This window comes from Thalia democratica, unplaced genomic scaffold, assembly GCF_965202585.1.
Source record: "Thalia democratica unplaced genomic scaffold, ktThaDemo2.hap1.1 HAP1_SCAFFOLD_1230, whole genome shotgun sequence".
NCBI classification, from domain to species: domain Eukaryota; kingdom Metazoa; phylum Chordata; class Thaliacea; order Salpida; family Salpidae; genus Thalia; species Thalia democratica.
In genome coordinates, this window is record NW_028140129.1 from 3,003 (window position 1) to 30,571 (window position 27,569).

General features: G+C 27.3%; 2 protein-coding genes across 2 annotated transcripts; both read left to right on the forward strand.

The window, feature by feature from the left end:
- Positions 1–763: 763 nt before the first annotated feature.
- On the forward strand, positions 764–4,733 carry LOC145848074 (C4b-binding protein alpha chain-like). The gene is made up of 8 exons (XM_082953813.1): positions 764–774; positions 1,037–1,182; positions 1,427–1,630; positions 2,286–2,486; positions 2,674–2,871; positions 3,617–3,821; positions 4,018–4,226; positions 4,594–4,733. Exons 1-8 carry the CDS (start codon positions 764–766, stop codon positions 4,731–4,733), a joined length of 1,314 nt encoding a protein of 437 aa, XP_082809939.1.
- LOC145848075 (sushi, von Willebrand factor type A, EGF and pentraxin domain-containing protein 1-like) lies at positions 4,730–15,577 on the forward strand. Its single transcript, XM_082953814.1, has 17 exons — positions 4,730–4,823; positions 5,011–5,229; positions 5,611–5,808; positions 6,299–6,493; positions 6,900–7,079; positions 8,232–8,414; positions 8,994–9,176; positions 9,743–9,925; positions 10,488–10,670; positions 11,323–11,505; positions 12,084–12,266; positions 12,847–13,029; positions 13,590–13,787; positions 13,958–14,152; positions 14,280–14,495; positions 14,655–14,936; positions 15,372–15,577. The coding sequence occupies exons 1-17, from the start codon at positions 4,730–4,732 to the stop codon at positions 15,575–15,577; spliced, it is 3,264 nt and encodes a 1,087-aa protein (XP_082809940.1).
- The last annotated feature ends 11,992 nt before the right edge of the window (positions 15,578–27,569 follow it).

The window sequence follows — 27,569 nt, forward strand, 5'->3', positions numbered from 1 at the left end:
TTTGTGGTTCTCTCAAAAGTAGTTATGCTTTTAGATGTTATTAGATTTGGTTTTATTTTAATTATAAATAGTACTTAAAAACACATTTCAACCGGCATAACAGAACAAAATTTAAATGATAAAAAATGTTGTGTACAGAATGTCCAGACGTGAAAATGACCACTGCCTTGACGGTAGACACGCACATTCGAGTGGACGAAAACCTCAATTACTTGAGCGGTACGGTTTTGAACCTTTCGTGCGAAGAAGGCTACTCCCTCAACAAACCAGATTTTTCCACTGTGGAGTGTCTGGAAGTTGGAGCGTGGAACTCTTCCGTCCCAATCTGCCTGCAACGTTTTTTTTTTTTTTTAAAAGCGCAATGATAAGTTTTTAAAATTAATTAATAAAAAAAAACATATTTGTTTCATGTGTTTTAGTTTATTCTTAATTGTATTTATATATTCGTTTAAAAGAGTCTGCAATATACATAAAAAATAAGATTCACAACAAAACATTTACTAAACAATATTAGTAAACTAATAGATAATAAAAATTATTTAAAAAATGCTCTAAACAATTTTTATTTTTAAGAGTGCCCTTCTATCAAAGACCTTATGAACGGGAAGATTGTGACCGTCCATCAATTGCGTGCCGGGCTGCTCCTCGAAAATGACGTCATCAGATACGATTGTGACGCATCATACGTGTTTCATGAGGGCAGCGCTGGTGATTACACTTACAAGTGCCAGGGAGGCAGCTGGAACTTAACAGCCAGCCCAATATGTATCACAGGTGTGTGCACTTGTTTTTATTAAATTGTTATATTCGAAAGCTTCAAAACTCTGTGAAAAATATTTTGTTTTAGTTAGAGTTCATAGCTTAAAGATACATCAGAAGTTTTTTTTTTCTTTCAGGCTTAATTTTTTTTAAGAAGTTGACGGAAAATAAAAGCTTTATTAAGCAGTTAGATCAATTTTCACAATCGAAATATTTTAATAACAGAATGCCCTCAGCCACCCGAAGGCGACTTCGTAATAGTGAACATTGAATTCAGCTATGTGGAAGGCAACTACTTCACAGACACGAGAGTCAAGTACACATGCGATGAAGATCACGGATTGGTGTGGTCCGAAGAAGACTTGTTGACTTGCGGGTCAGACGGAAAGTGGGATTTCGACCGCGCTCCAATATGCGGACCAAGTATATTGTTTCGTCTGTATTTGAGTAAAATTTACTTTTGAAAACTTTTTAAATTTGATAAAGACTGCTATACACGCTTTCTTGTATTTTACACTTGTTTATAGTGACTATTATAACTCTTTTAATTATATTTGGTTAACAAAAAAAGTTTTGGATGTGCATAGCAGTAAATGTGACTTTTTTGAAAAATGAGCAACAACTTTTTCAGTGTACATATTAATGAAAGCAAAACAAAAATTTTTAGTCTGTGATAACCCCCCAGTCTTGGGAAATGGATTTTACAACGTAACAAAACACACAATGTTTGCAATTGGAACGACTGAAGAAAGAGATATTGAGTACTACTGTTTCAAGGGTTACTACTTCAGCGATGAGTTTGTGGATGCGAAATATACCTGCAATCTAGGCGCGAAATGGATTCCTAAAAAACCGCCAACTTGCATCAAAGGTTGTCAAGACTTTTTCGATCTGTAGTGTTTTAAAAGTATACAATCACAACTATTTGAAAAAATTTATACCATTATAACAAAATTTTGTAGGTGTTATACTGTTAGAGTTACTAGTTTTAGTTATTTATTAAAGAATACACTTAAAGTTGTATATTGTGCTTCAGTTTGAACCTTTTTTAAATAAATTGGGCGTCAAGTTTACCTATAAACCTACTTCTGTATTGTAACAAAAAGTTTTTCATTTCAAAAATTTATTTTGTTCTTGATACTTTTTACTAAAAGGTGAAGCAATTTTAAGAAAAAGCTTGGACTCAGTTACACAACTTGACCTTTTTTTAAGACTCTATGTTATGTATAAAGTCAAACCAACAAAATAGGACGTTTAGCTTTAAAATTCTAAACTAGTCTACGGTTTTACTATTCTATAAAGTATTAACACTTACTTTCTGTCTATCTATACAAATTCATAAATAAATGAACAAATAAACATATGTATTGCTCTTTTTTAATTTAATTTTTCGAAATAAACTATTTAAAAGCCTTTCAACTGGGCTCTGTGGCAACGATGAAGACAAAAAAAAAGACATATAACGATTGACATAGCAGTAGGCTATTCAAGAGACTTAACTACTATTATATAAATATTTAATACAGAGTGTGACGCCATTCCTCAGTTCAACAATTCCGGTTTGTACGCAACTGAAAACGTCAGCAGAGCCGACTCGGGAGGAGAAGAAGTGCTTGTGAACGGCACCCGCCTCACCTACATGTGCGAGGATCATTACGTCACAGACGTCAATATTGTCGAGTGTGACGTGGACGGCAAGTGGGCTCCGAAAGTTCATTGCTATCCGAGTTAGTGTCTTGTGTATAAAATAGATATGATTTGCTTTACTTGACCGCGCATTTAAATTAAAAAAAAACTAAACATGAAAAAAAGAGTCAAATCTGAAGTCGTCTTACGAAAGCTGCTTTCAAACCCATGTTTATTACTCAGTTTAACATGTATTAATGTCAAAAACTTAGTGGTGACAAACTGCAGATTGCGGACAGTCGAGGAACGTTTCAAACGCGTTTAAAAACGTGAAAAAGCTGAAGATCAACGACTCTTTAACAATTGAACGATCAGCTTCGTTCGAATGTAAGGATGATTATTTCCTGATACCTGATGATGCTGATACGGTTTCCCGTTGCTTGATTGGAGGACCCTGGAACGAATCTGATTTCCACTGCTTAAGAAGTGAGTTCACAAAAGTTACTTTAAGTTTGATTTAGGATATTAAACTGATTTTTTTTTAATGGTTTATTGAAAAATATTAGTAATGTGACATATTTTGTTTTTAATAAAAAAAATATTTTATGAATTATCTGGAACGATACCACTGCTCAAGGAGTGATTGCTTTGGTGAAAAAAAGTTTTTAATGCTTCTTGTGTCTGAGTCATGGAACATTAACTTAGTATAAAAGTTTAAATTAGCTTTGTTTTTTGTTTTCAATACAAAAATTCATTCTTGCAACAAACAAGTTTAGATACGTTTTAAAATTTAGTTCTAGACATAAAGGAGATAAAATAGAGTCGAATTCTATTTAGTATAAACAACAAAACTTTTGTAACCCTGTAGAAGTATAGAAACAATTTATACACCGGTCAAAATATCACAATAATAGTTTTATATGACTTTGTAGTTTATTAATGCTGTTATTTAAATTTACTTATGTTCTGTTTATCATTTTTGTTTTTTATAAAAAAAAAAATTTATGCAACAGTTTAGTTCAGAAATATTCTAAAGTTTAAGTTTAAACACAAAAGATATTAAACTAGAGCTGAAATCTACTCATTCTATTTAAAAAAATTCAAACAATGTAAAAGTGTTGAACTATTTTATAAAACCAATCAAACTATAAAGTATAGTGAACTTATATAATTTAAAAGTTTATAAACCTGTTATTCAAATTTACTCCTTTTTTACACTTTTTGCTTTCAGAATGCCCGAATTTTGATAAAACTGAGGGTCGAAGTTTCGATCTAACCAAACTCATTGCAACTAAAAGGGAGGGATTCTTCACTGGTGACGTAGTAAAATTCAGTTGCGAAAATAACTACGTCATCAGTGACACGCAAAAATCAACCGCAGAATGCTCAGACGACGGAAATTGGAACGTGACTCTTCCCCTTTGTTACAAAAGAAAGTTTTTGTTTTATCAGTAAAAACTGAACCTGCGTTTTTTTTTACATCATATATGTTTAAAGCTCTATTTAACAAAAAGAGAGATCGACATTCTTCTGCTTTAAAAAACTAATCTTCAAATTTTACCAACTCTTAATTTTCAACAAGTTAACGAGACTACGATGTAACAAAGTCGCATAATTTTAATTCTTATTTAGATTGCGGCACCCTGAAACCATCGACGACGGAAGCTTCGAGACCACATACCTGACGGCGACCGACGCGTCCGGAGATGAGTTTAAAGTTCATCAGCAGGTCAGGTATTCGTGCCATGAGGGTCACGCGATAAGGCCGAATTCCATTTCCACGCTGAATTGCGACTCGACCAGCGGAAAATTCAAACCTCAGCCGCCAGAATGCGTCATAAGTAAGTGAAATATTTGGAAAAATGTTTTCGTTTATTAAGAAGTTCGATAAAAAGGTGTTAAGTGTCAAACTAAATATTAAGATGTGTTTGGAACGTCAGAGTGCGTCGCAAGTAAGCGCTGAAGAAATAAATATTTCTGTTTTTATTTTCAAGCAGTTTGAAAACTGACTAAAGACAAAAGTATTAAGTTTATAAGTAAATTAAATGATTTTTAGTTTCGCAAAAGAAAGAAACACTATGTACGTAACATCGTATTTATTTTACCATAAAACTTAGTTAAATTTATTAATAAACAGCTTTTTAAATACAGAACTAATTAATAAACGTTTCAAAGTTATTAGTACGAAAAATACTTGTTTAAATAAAGTGTGCCCAACTTCACCACTTTTTCAAACAAATTATTCATCGAGACTGCGGAACACCCCCAAAGTTTTCCAACACGAGCGCCTTGGCATCCAGGTCTGTTCATTTGAAAGGAAGCGTTGTGAGTTACAAATGCGAGAATGAAGGGGTTTGAGATACTGCCTGAAGAAAATTCCAAAGTCAGGTGTGTTGCGAACGGAACTTGGCAAGGAGAAGTCGGAAAATGCTACACATGTGATTTTTTTTATATTGTTTTATACAAAAAAATCAGTTATTTAATTTTAAATGTTTGTAACATTTGATAGCGTGAAACCATTTTGAGGAAAAAAAAAAGTACTTTACTCTTTTATAGTGTAGTAATTATCCAAATTTATATTAAGTGACAAATGTTGTAATATTAAACTCCCAAACTCACAAACAGTGACGCGATGCAGCGAAGACGTGATCCCGACGATAGACAACTCGGACCGCAAAGTCACGAATTGGACTTTCAAAGGCGTCTACCTGCCCCGCACCCTTGTAGAGTACACGTGCAGGCCGGACTACACGATGGTGCCCGAAAATTTTAGGGGTTCCGAGTGCGGTTTACATGGAGCTTGGTCGTTCAAGCCAACAGGAGTTGTTGGAAAGTGCGTCAGATGTAAGTTTTCAGTTTGTATGCATATTTACCCTAAAAATTATAATGAAATAAAGTTGTGAGTTTTACTCAAAACATACTTTAACTATGCCATTGACTCCTTGGATTTATTAAAGTAAAAAGCAAGGTAAAGTTAAAGGTATAAGTTTACTCGATTTTTTATTGTTATGCCATTAAATCCTTGCAATTATCAAAGTAAAAACCATGATAAAAGTAAAATTGTGAAATATGTTGTTAAAGTTAAAAATGAGTAAAAAATAAATTTTTTTCTAAGTTGAAATAAACTATAAAAAATTTAAACTTGTGTGAAAAGTTGACTTAAACCCAGAAGCAAACTTTTGTTAAAATATAAATTTCCAATTTGTTTCAAACAATTTATACCAGCTTGCGACAATTTCCCAACTATATCAAACGGCAAGAAAATAACTTTGTCTAACAAAACGGTGAACTCGATAAAAATAATCGAAACCAAAGTGAAATATGAATGCGAAAGCGGAAGGATTTACACTGAAGAAGTGGCAATTGTGGAGTGCGACCTTGAAACCAGTTTGATTGATGGTAAAGTGGGAGAGTGTATGAAAGGTTAACTTGTATTTTATATATTGTTTGTTTTTATTTAAACACAAACACTATAAAACACGCTTGGTTGATAGTAGGGTGGGATAGTGTGTTAAAAGTAGTTTTTTATTGATTTTGTACATTTCTAGATGATTTATTGTTAAACTTGAACCAAGTATAGAGTTGCTGCATTAACTTTTTCGGTACTTTTATATTAATAACACCAATTATTAGGTTTTGTGTTAAATTCGGTATTTGACTTCTGTATAGTTTTATTTTCCAGGAACCTAACAAAACTTACTTTCTAAACATTATTAAAGCTAAATTAACTTATTTCTTTTTGTAATGATTTAGTTAAAGTTTATAAAGCACTTTTACTTAAACCTTCATTAACTAATATTCATGTCAATAGTAATGATTGTGTTTAAGCTAATCTAAAACTTTAGTTATTTTTAATTTAATTTTCTTTCATCATGTATAAATGTAAAGTATTATTTATTGAAATATTCAACAGAGTGTCCACGAGTGAATACAACTATAAACAACGGAAAAGTTCTTACTTTGCAAAAACGACCTGAATATTTTCTTACCGGCGACATAGTTACTTTTAAATGTGACAGCAAATACGGACTTTCAAGCGGTGACGATTCTCTCTTGTGTGAACTAGATGGTAGTTGGAATGGTGACATTGCACCAACGTGCTATCCACGTATGTTGGTTAAATTAATTTCAATTAATCATCTGGTGTTGTTGATTATATAAAGTTTTGCTACTTTCAGACATTTTACATAAACTGAAAACAACAATTAACTAAAATATTTTTTGAATAAATATAAAATATTCAACCAGTAAAATATTAAATTCGGTGCTAAAGGTGTTTTATTGGCATTAAAGTTTTCTAATGAGCTTTAAAAATTTAAATAGTTTAGTAACATTCTTGAAGTAAAAACATTAAAGCAATTATTATAAAAACTATTTGAGACTTTTATTTTTCAATTGATTAGTTAAAATACGAGCATTTTTAATCTCTGAACATAAAACCAAACCTTTTTAGCGTTTTTTTTAATCGTTCAATAAACAATATAGTTTGCACGTTCTAAAGTTTCCCTTCTAAGATTGTCCACCTGCTCCAAATCTTGACAATGGAACGGAACCTTTAGTAACAAAACATAATGAATGGAACCAGACTGCTAAGTACCAATGCAATGAAAATTTTACACTCTATCCTGGAAAAAACAAAAAAGTGTGTGATAGCACTGGCGAATGGATAGGAGATCTAGGAGGATGTATTCCTAGTAAGAAAAACTCATCTAGTTCTCACACATTTTTATATAATATCCGATTAATCTAGGCTTTTTAAAGGGTTTAATACCGTCTAGTTTGGGCGGTTTTGAAATTTTGGGCAATCATAAAACTTTATTTTTTAGTTTGCTATATTACTAAAATTAGTTTACTTTTTAATATTTTTTACTGGTGAGATTAAAACCAGGGTTTTTATGAGTGGTTCCTATCAAGAAGCATTAGACAATAAAGCGCAAAAAAGTGATAGGGTATTTAAAAAATAAAAGGGGAGAATTGTTTTAAACTTCTGATAAATGGGGCGCAAGAATTATTTTGGAAAACCATGTTTAATCAAATTAAACCAGTAAGCTTAAATCTTATTCAGACTTTCTTAGTAATAAATTTTAGCTTAAAACAATTAAAGTATATAAAACCAACTTATCTAGTGTTAACTTTTTTAATTTTTAATATAAAGTGATTAAGATTTTTATATTAGTCCAGTCAAGTTATCACCTATCCTAAGTTTTAATAATTTAATGAGTAGGAGATCTAGGAGAATGTGTTCCAAGTAAATTGTCAACGATACACAAATCAACTATATTTAACAATTTTTTTCACAAATAAAACACGTATAACTTTCTACGAAGTTTAAAAATAACCATTTAAAAGATTACCTGTTTTGTAAGGATGCAACGTTTTTATTCTTCCGATTGATACTCGTTATGTGCAATATATGTAATAAAAAATAACATTTTATAACCAAAAGAACAACAAACATACGTTTTGTTTACCATTTTGAAATAGAATATTTCCACTGAAGTCTTTAAACATTATGATTGTTTATTATTACATAAAAATTAGAATAAAAACTTTTGAGAATGATATTCAAAATATAGGAGAAATTGTATATTTTATAAAAAGTGTTTTAACTTTTTTATCCGCTCATTTTATAAAAAATTATTAAACTTAACGATTTTTAATGAATTATTTTAAGGAAAAAAAAAAATATTTGAATTTAAATGTTTAATGCTGATAAGTAAAAGAAAAGTGAATTATACATATTACAATATGTTACATTAATACCTATAATAAAAAAAAAGTATAAGTTACAAAATATATTAAATAATATTATAAATTAAGATAAGCTAAATAACTTTGATTTCTAGATTGTCCATCTGATACACAAAATACCAAAAATGGAGTTGCTAATATAACCAAACATAGTGCTTGGAACCAGACATCTATTTACAAATGTAATACGGATTATACTCTTCATCCAGCAGATAATAACAAGAGAGAATGTGTTGAGAACGGCGAGTGGGTAGGAGATGTAGGAACTTGTTATCGTGGTGAGAAAATATTTTCTTTAAAAACCTGAAAAATATCAATGAATAAATTGTATTTATAAACACTTTTCAATTTAAGATAAAACACTAATAAGTTTCTAAGTAGTTTAAAAGCAAGCATTAAAAAGATTACCTGTTTAGTGAAAACACAAAAATTTTTTACGAATAAAGATCGTTTTATGCCATTACGTATAAGTAAAAAAAACATGTTGTGCCCAAAAGTTCAATATTAGTTTTGTTTACTATTTTTTAAATATAAATATCTTCACGGAAGCCTTTAAACATTCTGACATTATAATTGTTTGTTATTACGTTCAGATTAGAATGGAAATGTTTGAAAATGGTTGTTTAAAACTGTAGGAGAATTTGTATGTTTTATAAAAAATGTTTTTACTTTTTTATTTCTTCCTTAAAAAAACTTACTAAACTATTCAATTAAAAAAAAAACCTTAAAAAATAACTTAGTTTTTAACTCGTACTAAATTTTTTAAGGCTTATAATTAAAACAAAAGTATATGATCATTACATCAATAAATAACTACAACAAAAAATTATTAAAAATTATATAACTTTACTTTTTAGATTGTCCATCTGATACACAAAATCTCGATAATGGATTTGCTATTATAACTAAACATAGTGCTTGGAACCAGACATCTATTTACAAATGTAATACGGATTTTACTCTTCATCCAGCAGATAACAACAAGAGAGATTGTGTTGAGAACGGCGAGTGGGTAGGAGATGTAGGAACTTGTTATCCTGGTGAGAAAATATTTTCTTAAAAAATCGAAAAAATGTAACTGAGTTAATTATGTTTACCAACACTTTGCAACGCATGTGTATCTAAGAAGATTAAAAAAGCATTTAAAATATTACGTGTTTTGTGATGTATAATTTATTTATTTATTCATTTATAGTACCCGTTTCGAGCGATAACTTTTAAGTGAAAAATTATGTTATGACAAGAAAAAACAAAAATAATTTTGTTATATATTTAAATATATAATATTTTTACTGCAGACTTCAAAATTCTGACATAATTATTGTTTGACTTTACGTTAAGATTAGAATGAAAATGTTTGAAAAAGATTTATGAAAACTGTAGGAGAAGTTGTATATTTTATAAAATGTATTTATACTTTATTTTTCTGCTCGTTTTATAAAAAACTTATTAACCTGTATGCTTTTAAATAGTTTATCTTAAGTAACACTTTCCGTTAAATTTTTTTATTTAAATCTATGATGCTTATAATTAAAAGAAAAGTAGTTTATTTATACTTAAAAAAAAAAACACAGATTAAGATAAACTAAATAACTTTGCTTTCTAGATTGTCCATCTAATACACAAAATCTCGGTAATGGATTTGCTATACTAATCAAACATAGTGCTTGGAACCAGACATCTATTTACAAATGTAGTATGGATTATACTCTTCATCCAGCAGATAACAACAAGAGAGATTGTGTTGAGAACGGCGAGTGGGTAGAAGATGTAGGAACTTGTTATCCTGGTGAGAAAATACTTTGTTTAAAAATCTGAAAAATATCAATAAATAAATTATATTTATTAACACTTTTCAATGTTAGATAAAAAACGTATGATTTTCTAAGAAGATTAAAAAATGAATTTAAAAGATTACCTGTTTTGTGAAGTATGATGTTTTATAACAAATAATGCTCGTTTTGTGCAATATTTTATCAGAAAGAAAAAATTTGTCCAAATGTACAACATTAGTACATTTTGTTTACCATTTTATAAAAATTGAATATCCACTTGAGACTTAAAACATTCTAAAATTATGATTTTTTCTTTTTAACTAAGATAAAGATGTAAATGTTTATATATAATTTTTTAAACTGTATGAGAAATTGCATGTTTTATAAAAAGTCTTTTCACTTTTTTATTCGCTCCTTTTATAAAAAAAATTAAACTCTACTATTAAAAAAAAATCTCATAAAATGTTAATAATTTTTTTAAATTTATATTTAAATCTTTAATTCCTATCATTAAACAAAAAAACATTATATTTACATCTAAAAAATTAAGAAAAACAAATTTACTTTACTTTTTAGATTGTCCATTTGATATAATAAATCTTGATAATGGATTTGCTAATCTAATCAAACATAGTGTTTGGAACCAGACATCTATTTACAAATGTAATACGGATTTTACTCTTCATCCAGCAGATAACAACAAAAGAGATTGTGTTGAGAACGGCGAGTGGGTAGGAGATGTAGGAACTTGTTATCGTGGTGAGAAAATATTTTGTTTAAAAACCTGAAAAATATCAATGAATAAATTATATTTATAAACACTTTTCAATGTTAGATAAAAAACATTACTTGTTTTGTGATCTATAACGTTTTTATTTATTTATAGTACCCGTTTTGAGCGATGATTTGTTAGTGAAAAATTATATTATGACAAAAAAAAACAAAAATAATTTTATTGTTTATTTAAATAAACAATATTTTTACTGCAGACTTCAAAAATTCTGACATAATTATTGTTTGAATTTACGTTAAAATTAGAATGAAAATGTTTGAGAAGAAACTGAAGCCTTTACACATTATGATGGTTTAGCATTACATTAAAACTAGAATGAAAACTTTTGAGAATGATATTTAAAACTGTAGGAGAAATTGTATATTTTATAAAAAGTGTTTTAACTTTTTTATCAGCTCATTTTATAAAAAACCTATTAAACTTAATGACTTTTTATTATTAAAAAAAAAATAATAATAATTTGAATTTAAATGTTCAATGCTTATAACTAAAGAAAAAGTGAATTATACATATAACAATATGTTACATTAATACATATAATAATTAAAAAAAAAAGTTATAAACTATAAAATATATTAAATAATATGATAATGTAAGCTAAATAATTTTGCTTTCTAGATTGTCCATCTGATAAACAAAATCTCGATAATGGATTTGCTATTATAACTAAACATAGTGCTTGGAACCAGGCATCTATTTACAAATGTAATACGGATTTTACTCTTCATCCAGCAGATAACAACAAGAGAGATTGTGTTGAGAACGGCGAGTGGGTAGGAGATGTAGGAACTTGCTATCCCGGTGAGAAAATATTTTCTTAAAAAATCTGAAAAAATTAATAAAAAACTATATTTATCAACAATTTGTAATATAAATAAAAACACGTATGAGTTTCTATAAAGTTAAAAACAAGCATTTAAAATATTACGTGTTTTGTGAAAATGCAAATTTTTTTTTTTCCGATTAATACTCGTTTTGTGCTATAAATGTATTAGAAAAATTTATTTATGACCAAAAGAATAACAAACATACGTTTTGTTTAACACTAAAAAAAAATTTCCACTGAAGCCTTTAAATATTCTGATAATATTATTGTTTTCTATTAAAAGATAAGAACTGAAATGTATGAAAACTATTGTTTAATACTGTAGGAGAAATTGAATGCTATAAAAAGTCCTTTTATATTTTTATCTGCTTCTTTTACAAAAAATTCTTAAACTACTGAATTTAAACAAACAGCCTAAGAAATAATTTTAGCTTTTATCTCATAGCTAAATCTTAAATCCCTATAATTAAAACAAAAGTACATGATCATTAAAAGCACATCAAAAAATAACTACAACAAAAAATTAGTTAAAATTAACAACTTTGCTTTCTAGATTGTCCATCTGATTCACAAAATCTCGATGATGGATTTTCTTCACTAACCAAACATAGTGCTTGGAACCAGACATCTATTTACAAATGTAGTATGGATTATACTCTTCATCCAGCAGATAACAACAAGAGATATTGTGTTGAGAATGGCGAGTGGGTAGGAGATGTAGGAACTTGTTTTCGTGGTGAGAAAATATTTTCTTTAAAATTCAGAAAATTATAAATCAATTATTTATCATTATTAACACTTTTCAATGTTAGATATGACACGGATAAGTTTTTAAGAAGTTTAAAATAAAACATCTAAAAGATTACCTTTTTTGTGAAAATACAATGTTTTTTTTATAAATAATGCCCCTTTTGTGAGATAACGTATTAAAAGAAAAAAACATTTTTTGTTTAAAAGTACAACATTAGTTTTGCTTACATTTTTATAAAATGAATGTTTTTACTGAAGATTTAAAACATTCTGACATTATTATTGTTTGTTATTACGTTCAGATTAGAATGGAAATGTTTGAAAATGGTTGTTTAAAACTGTAGGAGAATTTGTATGTTTTATAAAAAATGTTTTTACTTTTTTATTTCTTCCTTAAAAAAACTTACTAAACTATTCAATTAAAAAAAAAACCTTAAAAAATAACTTAGTTTTTAACTCGTACTAAATTTTTTAAGGCTTATAATTAAAACAAAAGTATATGATCATTACATCAATAAATAACTACAACAAAAAATTATTAAAAATTATATAACTTTACTTTTTAGATTGTCCATCTGATACACAAAATCTCGATAATGGATTTGCTATTATAACTAAACATAGTGCTTGGAACCAGACATCTATTTACAAATGTAATACGGATTTTACTCTTCATCCAGCAGATAACAACAAGAGAGATTGTGTTGAGAACGGCGAGTGGTTAGGAGATGTAGGAACTTGTTATCGTGGTGAGAAAAAAAAATATCTGAAAATATATATATAAATAGATTATAATTATTAACACTTTTCAATTAAAAATATAAAACATATAAGTTTTTAAGAATTTTAAACAACATACAAAAAATTACCCTTTTTGTTAAAATATATTTTTTTTTACAAATAATGCTCGTTTTATGCAATAATGTATTTGAAAAAAGTCAAGTTATTTTGTTCAAAAGTACAATACTAGTTTTGTTTACCATTTAGAAAAATGAATATTTTCACTGAAGACCTTAAATATTCTTACATTATGATTATTTTTTACTATGTTAAGATTAGAATAAAAATGTTTGAAAATGACTTTTAAAACTGTAATAGAAATTGTAAGTTTTTTCACCATTTTATCCGCTCATTTTATAATAAACCTATAAAACTCCTTTATTTAAAAATAAATTATCGTAAGAAATAGTTTAAGTTTCTTGATGTCTTTATAAATCTTTAATGCTTGTAATTACAAAAAAAGTACATGAAAATTACTTTTAAAAAAATAACAATAAATTACATAAAACTAAATTACTTTGCTTTCTAGATTTTCCATCTGATACACAAAATCTCGATAATGGATTTTTTACACTAACCAAACATAGTGCTTGGAACCAGACATCTATTTACAAATGTAATACGGATTTTACTCTTCATCCAGCAGATAACAACAAGAGAGATTGTGTTGAGAACGGCGAGTGGTTAGGAGACGTAGGAACTTGTTATCGTGGTGAGAAAAACGAATGTAAAAAATTTGAATTATTCAAAATTATTTTCGTAGTCAAATTACCTATAAAGTATTTTTTTGCAAAAACCTGCAGATAAACGTTGTAGATTTTTTCTATGAACTTCTAAGAACTTTTAAAAAAGCATTATTATTTTTTTTTAAATTTCAAACCGGATATATGTTTACAGCATGCCCTCAGCTACATGTTCCTGATGATGGTGAAGCGGTTTTTTTGCATAATCCAACGCATCGACCCGGTGGGGAAGTCGTTAAAATTGTTTGCAATGCGGATTTCGTTTTCTTCGACAAGGAAGCTGACAATGCGTACGAATGTTCGAACGACGGTACTTGGAATAACAGTGTAAAAGCAATTTGCATGAAAAGTCAGTAACTGTGTTGAAACATTTTTTTAGAAATCTACGCTGTTTTGTTAAACTTTTGTTGTTAAAGTTGTGTTTTGACACTTTTTGAGCACAACAAAACAGTAAAACTCAACTTTGTCAACAACAGAATGCGGTGCGCCGCCGAAGATAGAAGATTACGAAGTGGAATTTACGTACAGCGTTGCACCTAACCAGTACTGGCTCAACACAACTGTAACCTACAAATCTTGCAAGGCTGAACAATATCTTCTGTACCCTGAAGACGTCGCAAACGGAAGAAACGTGTTCACGTGCCAAAGGAATGGTACGTGGAATCCTGAGACGGCTCCAAACTGCGGACTGTGTGAGTTTTCTCTTCAGTTAATTTTTCACTGGTCTGATTTTTTCTGCTCTCTAGCAGCTACAAATTTAAAAAAACTTAGTTGGACACTTTTGCCGGATCTATTTTTGATGGGCACCAGATGCAACCTACCGCGCACTTTATTTATTCTTTTTTCAACAGCTTGCAACAATGAACCTGCGGAGTGCTTTGAACAAGGTCCGTCTTCTTCTTCGCTTCCACTGAGCTGCGATTATGAAGGGGAAGGCAAAGTGAAAGGCAGCAAGCTCTTATACGAGGACCTTAATAAACACCTCGACTTGTTCGGAGGGGAAAGTTTGAGTTCAAAGACGAGGGTATTCTACTGCATTATTGGGTTGTTTTTCGAGTTTCCCTCGAATAGAGAGTACACTTGCCAAAAGAATACTCCTTGGTCGCCTTACCCGCTTCCGAGGTGCATGAAAGGTTTGGTGATATTTTAAATATAGTGACTTGTTAAACAGTGCGTTCCTCTTTTTTTTTAAATTTAAACCGCATTATTGCGTGTGGCTTTGATCGTAAAAGTTGTTAGAAATATATGAGAGCGTAACATGTGTCTCGTTAGAATTATTCTAGTGTACTTTTTAAAAACATTTTTGTAAATAAGCTATATTTTACAACTTACAGCTTCGTTGACCTTTTAGTTTGCTTGAGATTAGTTTAAGATAAAACTAAGTTTAATTTTATTTATGCAAAACTTAAACAACTTAAAAAAAAAACTAGTTATATAAAATAAATTGAAAATACCGAACGAGAATAAATGTATTTTTACTTACAAAAAAAAAAACTTTACCAACTAATAGAACTAAATTACTCCTATATAAAAATATTTAAAAAGCTTATAACTTGTGAAATTTTCAGCTTGCAACAGTAATTGGTATGAATTTAACAATGTTGGCACATTCACTTTTTCAAACTATGAAAATGGCAAAAACTTTAGGCATGGATTTTATCTGGCGGATACTAAAGTCAAGTATACTTGCATTTCGGATTTTATAGAGGTTGATGGCGGTGAAGCTACTTGCAAATCCGATGGAAATTGGGATCCGCCTATTGTCTGCGATTAGCAGTCAAAATAACTAACACTTTTTATTTGTGTTTTGACTTGTTTAATTTTTTTTTTACCTGTTTGTTTGCGTTTGAAAAAGAAGTTTTTATTTTACTCGCTTGTTGTTTTTTTAGTTTTATTTGTAGAATTCAAGTGTTTTCCATATTTGTTCATAATATTTTTATAATATATTAAGATGTTTTTCTTTTTGTTTATCACCTTTTATTTGTTTTAATATTTTTATGTGCGTTAATAAATTTATATTTAAATTGAAAGTTACAACCTCTTTCTTTAACATCAAAACAGCTTTGGATTTTATTCAAATGGTTTTTTAGCCAAACATTTCAATTAAAATATTAATTTGAATTAATTGTTTAATAGTTTTTACTAACGTAACAACACCTAAGGTTAGTCTTAATAAAACTTTTACTTTATGAACTATTTTTTCAACAGTTCATTGATTATGACATAACTGTTTTTACAGTGCTGTTAGTTAAATCTAAGAAATACTTAACTCTTTGGAAATTGAAAATATTAAACTAAGTTGTACGAAATAAAGATATGTATTAAAACTTATTGTTTTAAGGCTTTTATAAAATTCAATATTTATTTAAAAAAAGTTTACACAGATTTTTTTTACTAAGTATCATAAGCTGGTAGTATGGTTAACATGATTCCAAACAATCAGGGTTTTTTAGTCATAGTTTAGGGACGCTTAAGGTATATTAATGAGTTTATAGCCGCAGCTGTATGTTATCTATGCATGTACATAAAATACTACGCTTAAAGCTTTCAAAAAAAAACAATATTATTTGACTGATGCATTAAACGGAAGCATTGTTTTGTAGTAATTAATTGTTAGTAGAAATGCTTTACTTCACAATAATTACTTTTTAAATTAAGTTTACTTAATTTTACGGAAGAAAAATGTAACATCAATTTTAATCGATCTACCAACTTTGTGATAAATATTATACTTAGTATTTTTAGTTCCAAGCAGGCACCTTAAGTAACTTAAAAAAACATTTCTATACAAAAGTTTAAGGTATTTTTTTAATTTTTGTAATCAAATTAAAAAAAAACAAGGTGTAATTCTAAACTCATGTTTTGGTAAAACTTTATTGATAAAACAAGATATGTAAATATAAACTTTAAAAACTAATAATTGAGTAACTTGTTTTTTTACTTCAGCTGTACTCATTTTCAAGTTAAAGTGTTTTTTTTTTGAAGAACTCTGTATTTACTGTATTTCAATATCTGAAGTCATGTGCATTTTGAAGACAGATTTTAAATTCCTTTGGTAAATCCCCTTTGGTAAATCATTGATCTTAGTTTTGGCCTCAAATCTAAGGTCGTATCCCAACAGTACCGTGGTATAGATAGAATAAATTTAACCAATAAAGTTTTAATGTTAAAATTACTCGAGCATGACATTTTAAGTTTAAAAAAACATAAGTTTGTTAAAAATTTAGTTCACTTCTTAGTTCTGGCATTTATGCAAAATAATCATGATGAAAAAATCAGTTCAGCTGATACAAAATTTTTAAACAATATAGTTTTAAACAACTTATTTTTGTTTATTTTATGAAATTAGTTCTATTTTGGAAAACAAAAAATTCCTTTTTTGATAATAAATTGAATGTGATCCTAATGTTGACCTAATGACTTCACACACTTTGGTCTTTTTTTTCAATATGTAAACTAATTTTAAGTAAGTATCTATTCTTAGATATTGTTAAGTTAAGAAATTTAAAGAAAAAATGTTTATAAAATATAACTGTATAGGAAGTATTGTTTAATAAAAAAATATTAAAAAAAGTTTAGATGGTCAAAGCCTCTGCAGGCTTAAATTTTATTTACATAGTTGTTAAATAACTTTTAGAAATTAAACAAAAATGTACTTGAGTTATTTGCTTAACAACTAAATCATAGGTTGATTTTTTAAATTTAAGTAAAAAATGTTTTTTATCTGACAATATAATTTGATAGTGTTTACTTCTCTGTGCTTTTATTTATAGACGTTTTGTTTAATTATTTTTTTATACTATTTACTATAGTTTTTAGAGTTTAATTAGTTCAGTTTTAATGTGTATCTAAGACATGTTTTAAATAATTTTATAGTTTCTGTTAAACAAAATATTTAGAAAATAAAATAAATATTCTTAAAACCTATTTCAAAACCAATTTGTGTTTTTAGTACAGATAGTATGGCACAGGGACGTAGCTAGCTCTAAAAAATTACGAATCTGCAAAAAAAATCAAGAATAATGTGTGATGACGTCATAACGGGAATAGAATAGTTTTAACTACCTTTAATTTTATATGAAAGTGTGCAGTTTTGTTATAAGTTTAAAAATAAATAGAATGTTGAAGTATGATGAATAACTGAATACAAGGCAAGTTGTACTGCTCTTGACCCCCTTTTAATTCCTTATGTGTTAAAACTTTTATGAGCCTATAAAACCTTTCATTTAAAATAAAAATATTAATTAAGAATTTAACTTTAATAGTATTACTGATAAGCCTAAAATATATAACTTTGAAAACAGTTTTCAAACTTCAGAAAATATATGCAAAAATTGTTGCTTGTATTGAAATAAAAATCATAAATTTTAGGAGTTGAATAAAAAACAAAAAGGATATAAAATAAAAAAGTTCACAACATTAGATAAAATTCAGATGTACAATTACTTTATATTGTCAAAAATAATTCATAAAGAAAGGAAGAGTACACGTCTTTGTTAATGTTATTACTAGCTTTTGTAGCATAAAGATTTAAGCTGTAAAAAAAGGATAAAAATTTTTCTTATAAAAAAAAATTGTTAAATAAAAGCTGTTAAAAAGACGCAAAATTTTTTTTTACAAAACAAACTTGTTAAATAAAACAACTTGGTTAAATAACAACAAACCTTGAATGTTAAACATTAATATTTTTAAGATACAATGTGAAACGTATAATCAATTTCAAACATAAAGATTTTTAAACATAAAATATATTATATTTTTTTAAACTTGTTATGAATTTATAATACAACTATACACTTGTTAAAACAAATAGTACTAACTTATTCCTTTTAATCTTAGATTGAAAAAGTTGTATAAAAGTTATTTTAGAACTTTTTATCATTTATCAAACATAGATTAAAGAAATAAACTGATATATTTTTTAAATTTAGTAAACCACTCTAAAATTTATAAACTTATTTTAAAACAACAGATACAATCCATATTCTTGATACATTTAAACAAAATACAAAAATCTTCATATTGTAAACAATAATGCTTGTAGAAAAATAAAATTTACAGTAGTATTTAAAAACAAGTTGAAACAAACTTTATATATTACATAGTTGTCTAAAAACATCATTCAAAGAGCTTTTTCTTGAAGTACTTATCTGGAACTCATTGTAACAAACTGAACTTCAGATTGATTGACTTTGTTAGTAGCTTTGAGTGTCAATGGTATCAAGTGGGTGGTTTTACTTTCAAATGATATTTGCATAATTTTAACCTTAGAAAACTTAACTTTTAAACTTAGTTTTAAAAATCTGTGAAACAACTAAATTTGTTAAAATCCACACATAGTGTACCAAGTTTACAGTAGTAATACAAATAAAACTCAAAACAATTTTCAAAATGTAAAGCTAACTAGAAAATACAAATGTACTAACTTAATTTTTTGTAATTTTGTAAATTACTTAAAAATTGTTAATATAAATAAAAAAACAGAGATAATGAAAAACCTTTGAAAGTTGGAAACAAAACCAAAAACTCTGAAAAAATCTTCATATAATAAAACAACATGCATAGAAAACAAACTCATTGTAAACAAATAATATAACAATACAAGTAAAATAGGTATTAACAACAGCTCTACCCTATGACCAACACCAATTACAGGATTTTATTTTTGAATTTTTCTTCTTATTTTTTGAAATAAGACTAACTTTTCAAATTTATCAATGTTTTTTTACAAAATTGGTTATAAAATAAAAATTTATTAAAACTAGCTAGCAAAATCTCATTCAAATCTAGAAAAACATCTGTTATGACATTATTAACAAACCTAAAATGTCCTTAGTTTTCAATAAATAAAAAAACTATACTGAGTCAGCCTGAGTTCAAAAATAAAACTCAAAACATCCTAGAGTTATCCAGAATACATTGAGTTTGTGGCTACAATATACAATTTAAATCTTTTAACTTTGCTAAAAAATGCAATAAAAACTTTAACCAAGGTAAGCATCTATAAAATCTTTAAAACCAGTTTTAATTAAAAAATAAAGTTCTAAAATACAATATAAAAGTATAACTTGTTTATATTAACCTTGAAAAATAAAAACTTTAACTTACTAAGCATTTAAGTTTTAATTAAAAATAAAGTTCTAAAATGTAAAAAGAAAAAGTTGTTTATATTATTCTTAAAAAATGTTTATGTTATTGAGTTTTTCAATGGTTCGTCTTGTTGCAAGCTATTTGTCTTATTGTGTTATTTTTTCTAATTTAATAGATTCTAATTTTTTTGATAGAACTTCAGCAAATGAGATTATTATCACTGATTGAAAAGTTTTTCATTTTTGTATATTTGTCAACCACAGGGATTTAATCTTAAACCATTCAACTCAGAGAGTCAATTTGATTTAAAACAAAAGTTAATTCTTCATTTACTTTACATCGAGGTTCATCTATTCTAAAATTTATCTTTTCATATATCTTCTATCTGTGTTTGCTCTTTTGTAGAACAAAAAAATGTAAATTTAAAAAAATGTAAAATTCTTTTTGACTCACCACAAACATTTCAATAGTACAAGGTCCTCTCTCACACTTACTTTTTTTATTCTCTCACATCATTTAAACTAAATCTACAGTCTCGAAATGGATTTTTTACAATAGTTTGCTATTTGTTAACAGATTTTTACACCAAGCTATTTGTATACAATTTAGATGTATTCAATTTGTTCAATATTTATGACACTAAAAGTGCTAGAGATTCCGTAAAAATAAAATTATTTCTCAGGAGTGCAAAACTAAGTATAAACGAATACTTGAAGCTAAAGAAACAAGGTCTTAAATGGAAAGCGAGTTTTTTGGCACAAATGTTTACGTTTCTGTAGATTTGCAGAAAAGTACCAAGCTACGTGCCTGGTATGGCATATACAATGTTATAACAAAGCATATTAAATTGTAGTTAAGTATTTTAATTTAGTAACAGCTTAGGATTTACAACAAAAATAAAGAAGTAAAGATGAAAATTTATTAGTATAAATGCAAAAATTGTTATGATGAGTTTACCATTGAGGAGTACTATAATTTTATACTATTAAGTTTAATAGGTATTTGGAATATTACTATTATAGGTAAAAAAGTATTTTTAATATTACTATATTTATTTTGCTAGCAAACACTTTTTTTAATATTTAACTTTTTCAAAATAAATGAATTTTTCAGAGTTAAGGATAAAAAATTTCATAATAGTTTATAGTTGGACTTAAATGTTTTCTATTTAATTTATTTTACGGAAGGTTTTAGACTTTGTAAGAAAAAATGGTTGCAACTAAAGTGTGGATATTAGTTTAAAAATAACATTACATAAATTCCTTGTAATATTTAAAATGTTTTCAAAACACAGGCTTACTTGTGAACTGATTTAAAACTCAGGTATATTAAAGATAGAAAAAAAAACTAGTACTTTTTAAACTTCAAACTCAATTTTTGTTAGTCCTAAGAATTAAGTAAAATTTGTCTCAAATTCATATTACTTAGATTATATCAGAATTTTAAATTATTTTCTTAGTTTTAACATAAACTAAGACTAGTTTTAATCAGGCGCTAAAAGGAGGTAGCTGTTTAGGGTAGCTGTCTAAATTGCGCGAGCGTACAAAATTGCACGAGGGATCAAAATTGCAAAAAAAAAACACAAAATTGCACGAAGACTAATCTGCACGAGAGCGCAAAATTTCACGAAGATAAAACTGCACGTTGACAAAATTGCACGAAGGTTCACTTTTGCACGAAGACACTTTTTGCATAAAGGGTCATTTTTGCACGAGTGACAATTTAGTACGGAGGATCTGTTTTGCACGGATTTTGTTTCCTATATAAAATAAAAACTATAAGATGTACATGTAACGTTAAAAGGCGTTAAATCCTGGAGATCCTGATAAGCTAAGCTTATCGAAATATATACCACAGATGTTCTTGTGCTAAAACTTTATTTCAACTAACGGCGTTTCACTGCTCTCAAATAAATTTAAGAACAGATCTACGGAGTCTATAAAAAATTAACACACATTAGAAAAAAAGCAGAAAAAGCATGTATAATTATGTATAGTGTTTATGTAGGTAGTAACTATAAATGAACTTTATGGTTTAAAAACAAAGTTTGGGATAAAAACATAAAATTATAAAATTGTCTACAAAAAATACAAATTTAATAAAAGTAGGCACTAACCTCAAAAAGCTCTAAGAATAGGCAAATTTATAATTTTATGTTTTTATCCCAAACTTTGTTTTTAAACCATAAAGTTCATTTATAGTTACTACCTACATAAACACTATACATAATTATACATGCTTTTTCTGCTTTTTTTCTAATGTGTGTTAATATTTCATAGACTCCGTAGATCTGTTCTTAAATTTATTTGAGAGCAGTGAAACGCCGTTAGTTGAAATAAAGTTTTAGCACAAGAACATCTGTGGTAAAATAAAAACTATATGTAAACAAAATTAAATAAACCTAATTAAATTAAAATTAATTACATTTATACATGCTTATTACTTTTTTTTATAAAGTATGAAGGTTTTAATATATTTTTTATTTAGTTATTTTAAGTTAGTATTTTTTGTGCAAAATTGACTCTCTGTGCAAAACTGTCTGTCTGAATGTGACTCGTGCAAAATTGAGCTTCCGTCCAAAATAGTCTTCGTGCAATTTTGTCTCCTCGTACAATGTTGTGCCCGCGTGCAAACTAGTCTTCGTGCAAAAGTATCTTCGTGCATTTTTGTACACTCGTGCAATTTTGTACTCGTGCAATTTAGTCCCCACGTTCAATTTAGTAACCTCGTGCAATTTTGTTTTCGCGCAATTTAGACCCGTTCCAGTCTTAACACCCCTCCTTTTATACCTTTAAATAAATAAAAATTTTCAATTCCTCAAGTTCTTATGGCATTAAATTTCATTTCTACTCAAAAAATCTATTAATATACCTTTAATACAATTCTACAAGTGCTATTATTTTATATAAAATTAATTTTTTTTTAATATGTATAGTTTTATTATTTTTTTTCATATTTATAAATGAAGTAAACAAATTATTAAAAAATGGAAAGTCCCCAGTCTGCTTTTACTAGAAGCAATATCAAAAAACTGCTATAATAGTAAGTATATTTGGTATCTCTCGTATCTTTACGATCTATCGTATCTTTACGCATTTTTTCTGTGCACAATGTGCGTAAATAAGCGAGAGGTTACTGTACTTGTAAAACGTTACTTGTAAAAGACCGCTCAACCCTACAATGAATTCTTCAGCAAGTTTTGTATTTAAATTTTCAAATCAACTATATTTTTCTAGCCGTTTAAAAAACAGGTAAAAAACCATAATTTCTTTTAAAATATAAACTTAGAATAATTGGGTATAAAACTAACTACCACAAAATATAAATGTATGAAAACTTCACGAGATGAAACTTTTTTATTAAACTGATAAAGACTATAGAAGTATCTACTAACAAAAATTTCAAAGTTTATAAACTTTTGCTAAATAAGAATGCAAAAAACCAAGTATCAATAAAGTTTTTTTCGAAATGTTGTTTGTTATTTACGCTATAAATAAAAGTGCAATATATTATACCAAATAAGTGGTAATACTATATGCTTAATAATTTAAATATTAAATTATTATGAACACTATCCTTTTTGTTATATTAAAAGTGTATTATAACTTTTCATTTATTTATTAATAGAATTCTTTGAAACCAAGTGTTAAAATACTTTTGTTTTTGATTTCAAATTCGTTCCAGTTTTGTTTAATAAATTAATTTATAAACTTTATAAACCTACAGTACTAGTGTTGACATTAAGCATAACTGAAAATGTTAATTTGTTTTAAACTTGTGAATACTGATAGTTTAACTTATTTTCACATCAGTTATTACATCGTTAATGCAGTAAAAACTTAAGTTATTAAGTTGTAAAGTTATAAAGTATTCTTTTTAAAGTACTTTGTTTTTATAAATTACGTTCAATAACAGCACTTTTATTTATTTTTTCATTTTTATTGATATTTTTTAAACCATATTAAAAAAATAAACAATACTACTTTCATAAAAAGTTAAGCCATTTTTATTTTAATAAATTGAGTTATAATAATTCCTAAAGTATTATCAGACTATATACAAAAAGTTTACAACTATAAAACAAACAAAATCTGATTTAACGCTTTAAAAAAATTAAGTTGTTTATAACCTAAATCAGGGATTCCCAAACTCAATTACTAAATCGCCCCCTTTTCAGAGATTTGAAAAAAAATCGCCTCCCAAGATTTTATGAAGTATTTTTTCTCTTGAGTACGCACTTTTGAGCCAAAAAAGTTGTACTCGAAATGTAATTTAGTCTGGAACTTCCTATGCACTCACTTTTGGGCTGTGTTCAAAGTAATTTACAGTTATTTTATGTTAAGTCCAGTAAAGTGTACAAAAATACTTAATTATTAAAAAGCCTTGTGTAATCTGTAACCAATTCTGTTTAAATATGAATTGTATTAGACTAATGAAACGTTTAGGTTAGTGGTGGACAACTTTTGTAGTCAGCAAGTCATTTTTACTAAAAAATCCATTCTAGTGTCAACTTGTTAAAAAATGTACTTGCGGGGTGCATAATTTATAGAACTAACATATAAGAAAATTATAAAACTCGAGCAAAATTGTAATAAATTAATTTAGTATTATTGTGATCTAGGAAGTACTATTGTGAACTGAAAACCAAATTAAAAGCATATTTAAAAATATTAAGTATCAAAAAACTAACTTTTATTTGTTTTGCACAAGTAGTTTTCAAGTTACTTAGCGGGCCGAAATTTGACTGGACTGGACCGTATGTTACCCATCTAAAATCTTAACTGAAACCTGAAATTATAATAATCTCTTGTATAACGAATTTCGGACATTTAGAAGTAAATGCTAAGTAACTTATTTAAGTCGCACAACATACTTAAATTATTTTATTAATAGGCATATTCTAAAATTACTATACCATAGATTAGAAAACTACATAAGAATGTACAGCTTATTTTACACATAAAAAATAAATAATGAAACATCATTGCTGGTTTAGTAGGTGGAAGTTTGACCGATTGGTTGATTATCTCACATGAAAAGCGGTTTTATCAATAGCTTCTGTTAATGCAGTAAAATTATTAATTTCAATGCTAAAAGATAATATAACCAAGTTAGTTGAAAGTTAGAAATTTAATTTCAAACTTTTTAAACTATATGTTTCGTAGTAGAAAACCATGAAATAGTATTTGACTTGGAATAACCTTTAAAAAACTATACCTTACTCCTAACAATATTTTTTATTATTATTTAAATTTAAAAAATTTAAAATAAAGGTTTTACTGTTAATTTTGAGAACAAATAATAATCAATCAAGAATATTTTTATTAGATTAATTTTTTTTTTGTAACTTAGCAGTCTTTTCGATGGCTTACTTAATTCTGTTCAAAAATGGATTTATTTTCTAGTTATCAACCTATAAAAATTTAACAGAGGAAAATAGTGAAAAAATTAAAAGCTAGGGTTGAACTATCAAAATAAACAACACATTTTAAATTTCAAAATATTTTGAACTGACATAAAACAAAAAACAGTTGTACTAATAGTTTAAAATTCCTTAATATATAGATTTTTTAACAATAATTAATCAAGTAAGAAAATAAAACTGACGTTAAGAATCTTTTAAGTGAAATAGTGAAAGTCATTTCAAAAAGAGACATCAAATCTATAATCTTTTAAAACAAAAAAGTATTTTTTGAAATAAAAATTTTAATGGTTATTAAGATTTTTTTATTTATACAGATTAAACAAGTAATAACAAAAAACTGTCAAATTAATGTTTTTCAAACAAATATTTTATTCACTGTGCTATAAAAACTTTTATTGTAATGTAAAACGACAAATATAAACTACAAAATTAACCAAGTCAAAACATAACTATTAACAATTTTAAATCATAAACCACTCTATAAATACAGTAGACTTCCGCTTGAGTTTGCACTTTGAACAAAATTAAAAATGTGAACTCAAAAATGCATTATCACTTTTTTTTACAAAATGGCAAATTTCAATATGTTATAACGCAATAATGTTATGAATAAACGTAAAATCCACCAAAATATTAATTTAACATTCATTAAAAAAAATAGATCTATATAAGCTATTAAGTATAATAAAGTTTTTGTTTTATTAATACTTGTTAGTTATATACTTTTTTAAAATTAAATTTAAGAAAATATATAGGTGTATAAATTTTTGGGGTAAAAAGTGCGAACTCAATAGGAAGTCTACTGTAATTAATATTCATTAAGCATTAAGCAAACCTGTTGTAGAATAAACAACTTAATAAAACTTTTATTATAAAAGAATACTCAAATAATATACAAACCAGGTTAAATAAGAAAAAAAATTTAAATTAAAAAAAAAAAAACTTACCAAAGATAACGTCTGCTACTGAAGTCTAATCTAATGTGAAAGTTGAGCTTCATGACTGCTTGCAAATTTTTCTATATCTGGTTCTAAATCAGTCAAATAAAGCCTCAAGTCACCTCCTTTACAAATATCTAGGTTAGATCTTTTGCTCAAGTTGTTGATAACTGAACTAAAAGCTTTCTCAACAACATAGCTAGAAAGAAAAGCTGTAAATAACAATCTAACTTCTTCCCAAATGATTGGTTACTTTTGCCTTAGCTTTTGTTGAGTCCAAAAGCTTTCATATCGTTCTTTGGTAAAATTTACTTTAAGTTCAATGTCAGTTTGCAATTCTGAGAAAGTTTCCTGTAAGTCAACGTTTACTTCAAAAACATCTGCTTCGAAGGGATCCATAATCCACTTTGGGACGTTTAATTGAAAAACGTCAGTAAACCGTTAATCAATATCACATTTAAGCTGTTCCAGATGAGATGAAAATACTTCTATTTCACCTTCACTTACTTGAAGTTTTAAGTTTTCTAAACTGGCAAATTATGAAAACTGACTATTTTTAAAACTTCTTCCATACAGTCCAAGTTGGTTTCTGAAACTGGTTATCTTACTTTTGACTTTCACAAGATTCAAGTTTTTACTTTGTAAAGTTGTATCTTTTTTTTAGATTGTTGATTTTACCATATAAGTCTGACATGTAAGCAATGTCTATTTTTCTTTTAGAAAGATTGTCTACCAAAACCTTATCAGAAAAAAAACAATAACAGAATTAAAAACATCCAAAAACTTTCTAGACAGTTTCCTTTTGATAACCATCTCACTTCTGTATGCATTATCAACTTATCAAAAAGTTCATCATTGTCATTGCACACCTATTTAAACAGACGACTTTGTAAAGCATGCCTTTTTATTTTGTTGACAATTTTTATCACAAAGTTTAATTAGTCCTTTAAACGGACGCCCAGGTTTTTTGCAACTAAATGTTGGCGATATATAACGCAATGAATAGTAGATTCGTCAAGGTTTAACTCTTTGTAATTTGTGATTAATCCATGATACTTTTCTATCATAGACGGAGCACCATCTGTTGCAATTCCTATAAGATGTTTTGAAGGTATTTTATTTACTTCAAAATATTTTTCTATTTTTCAAACACAAGCCTTTCTGTGCTATACGTTTCCATTAGTTGGGAGAACGCTAGTTCTTCGTATGTTGTATCATAAACTATTAAACGCACGCAAACAAGAAAATTACATTTATTCTTCGGCAAGTGGACTCGTCAACCTGCATCGAAAAAAAATTATTGCACATCATTC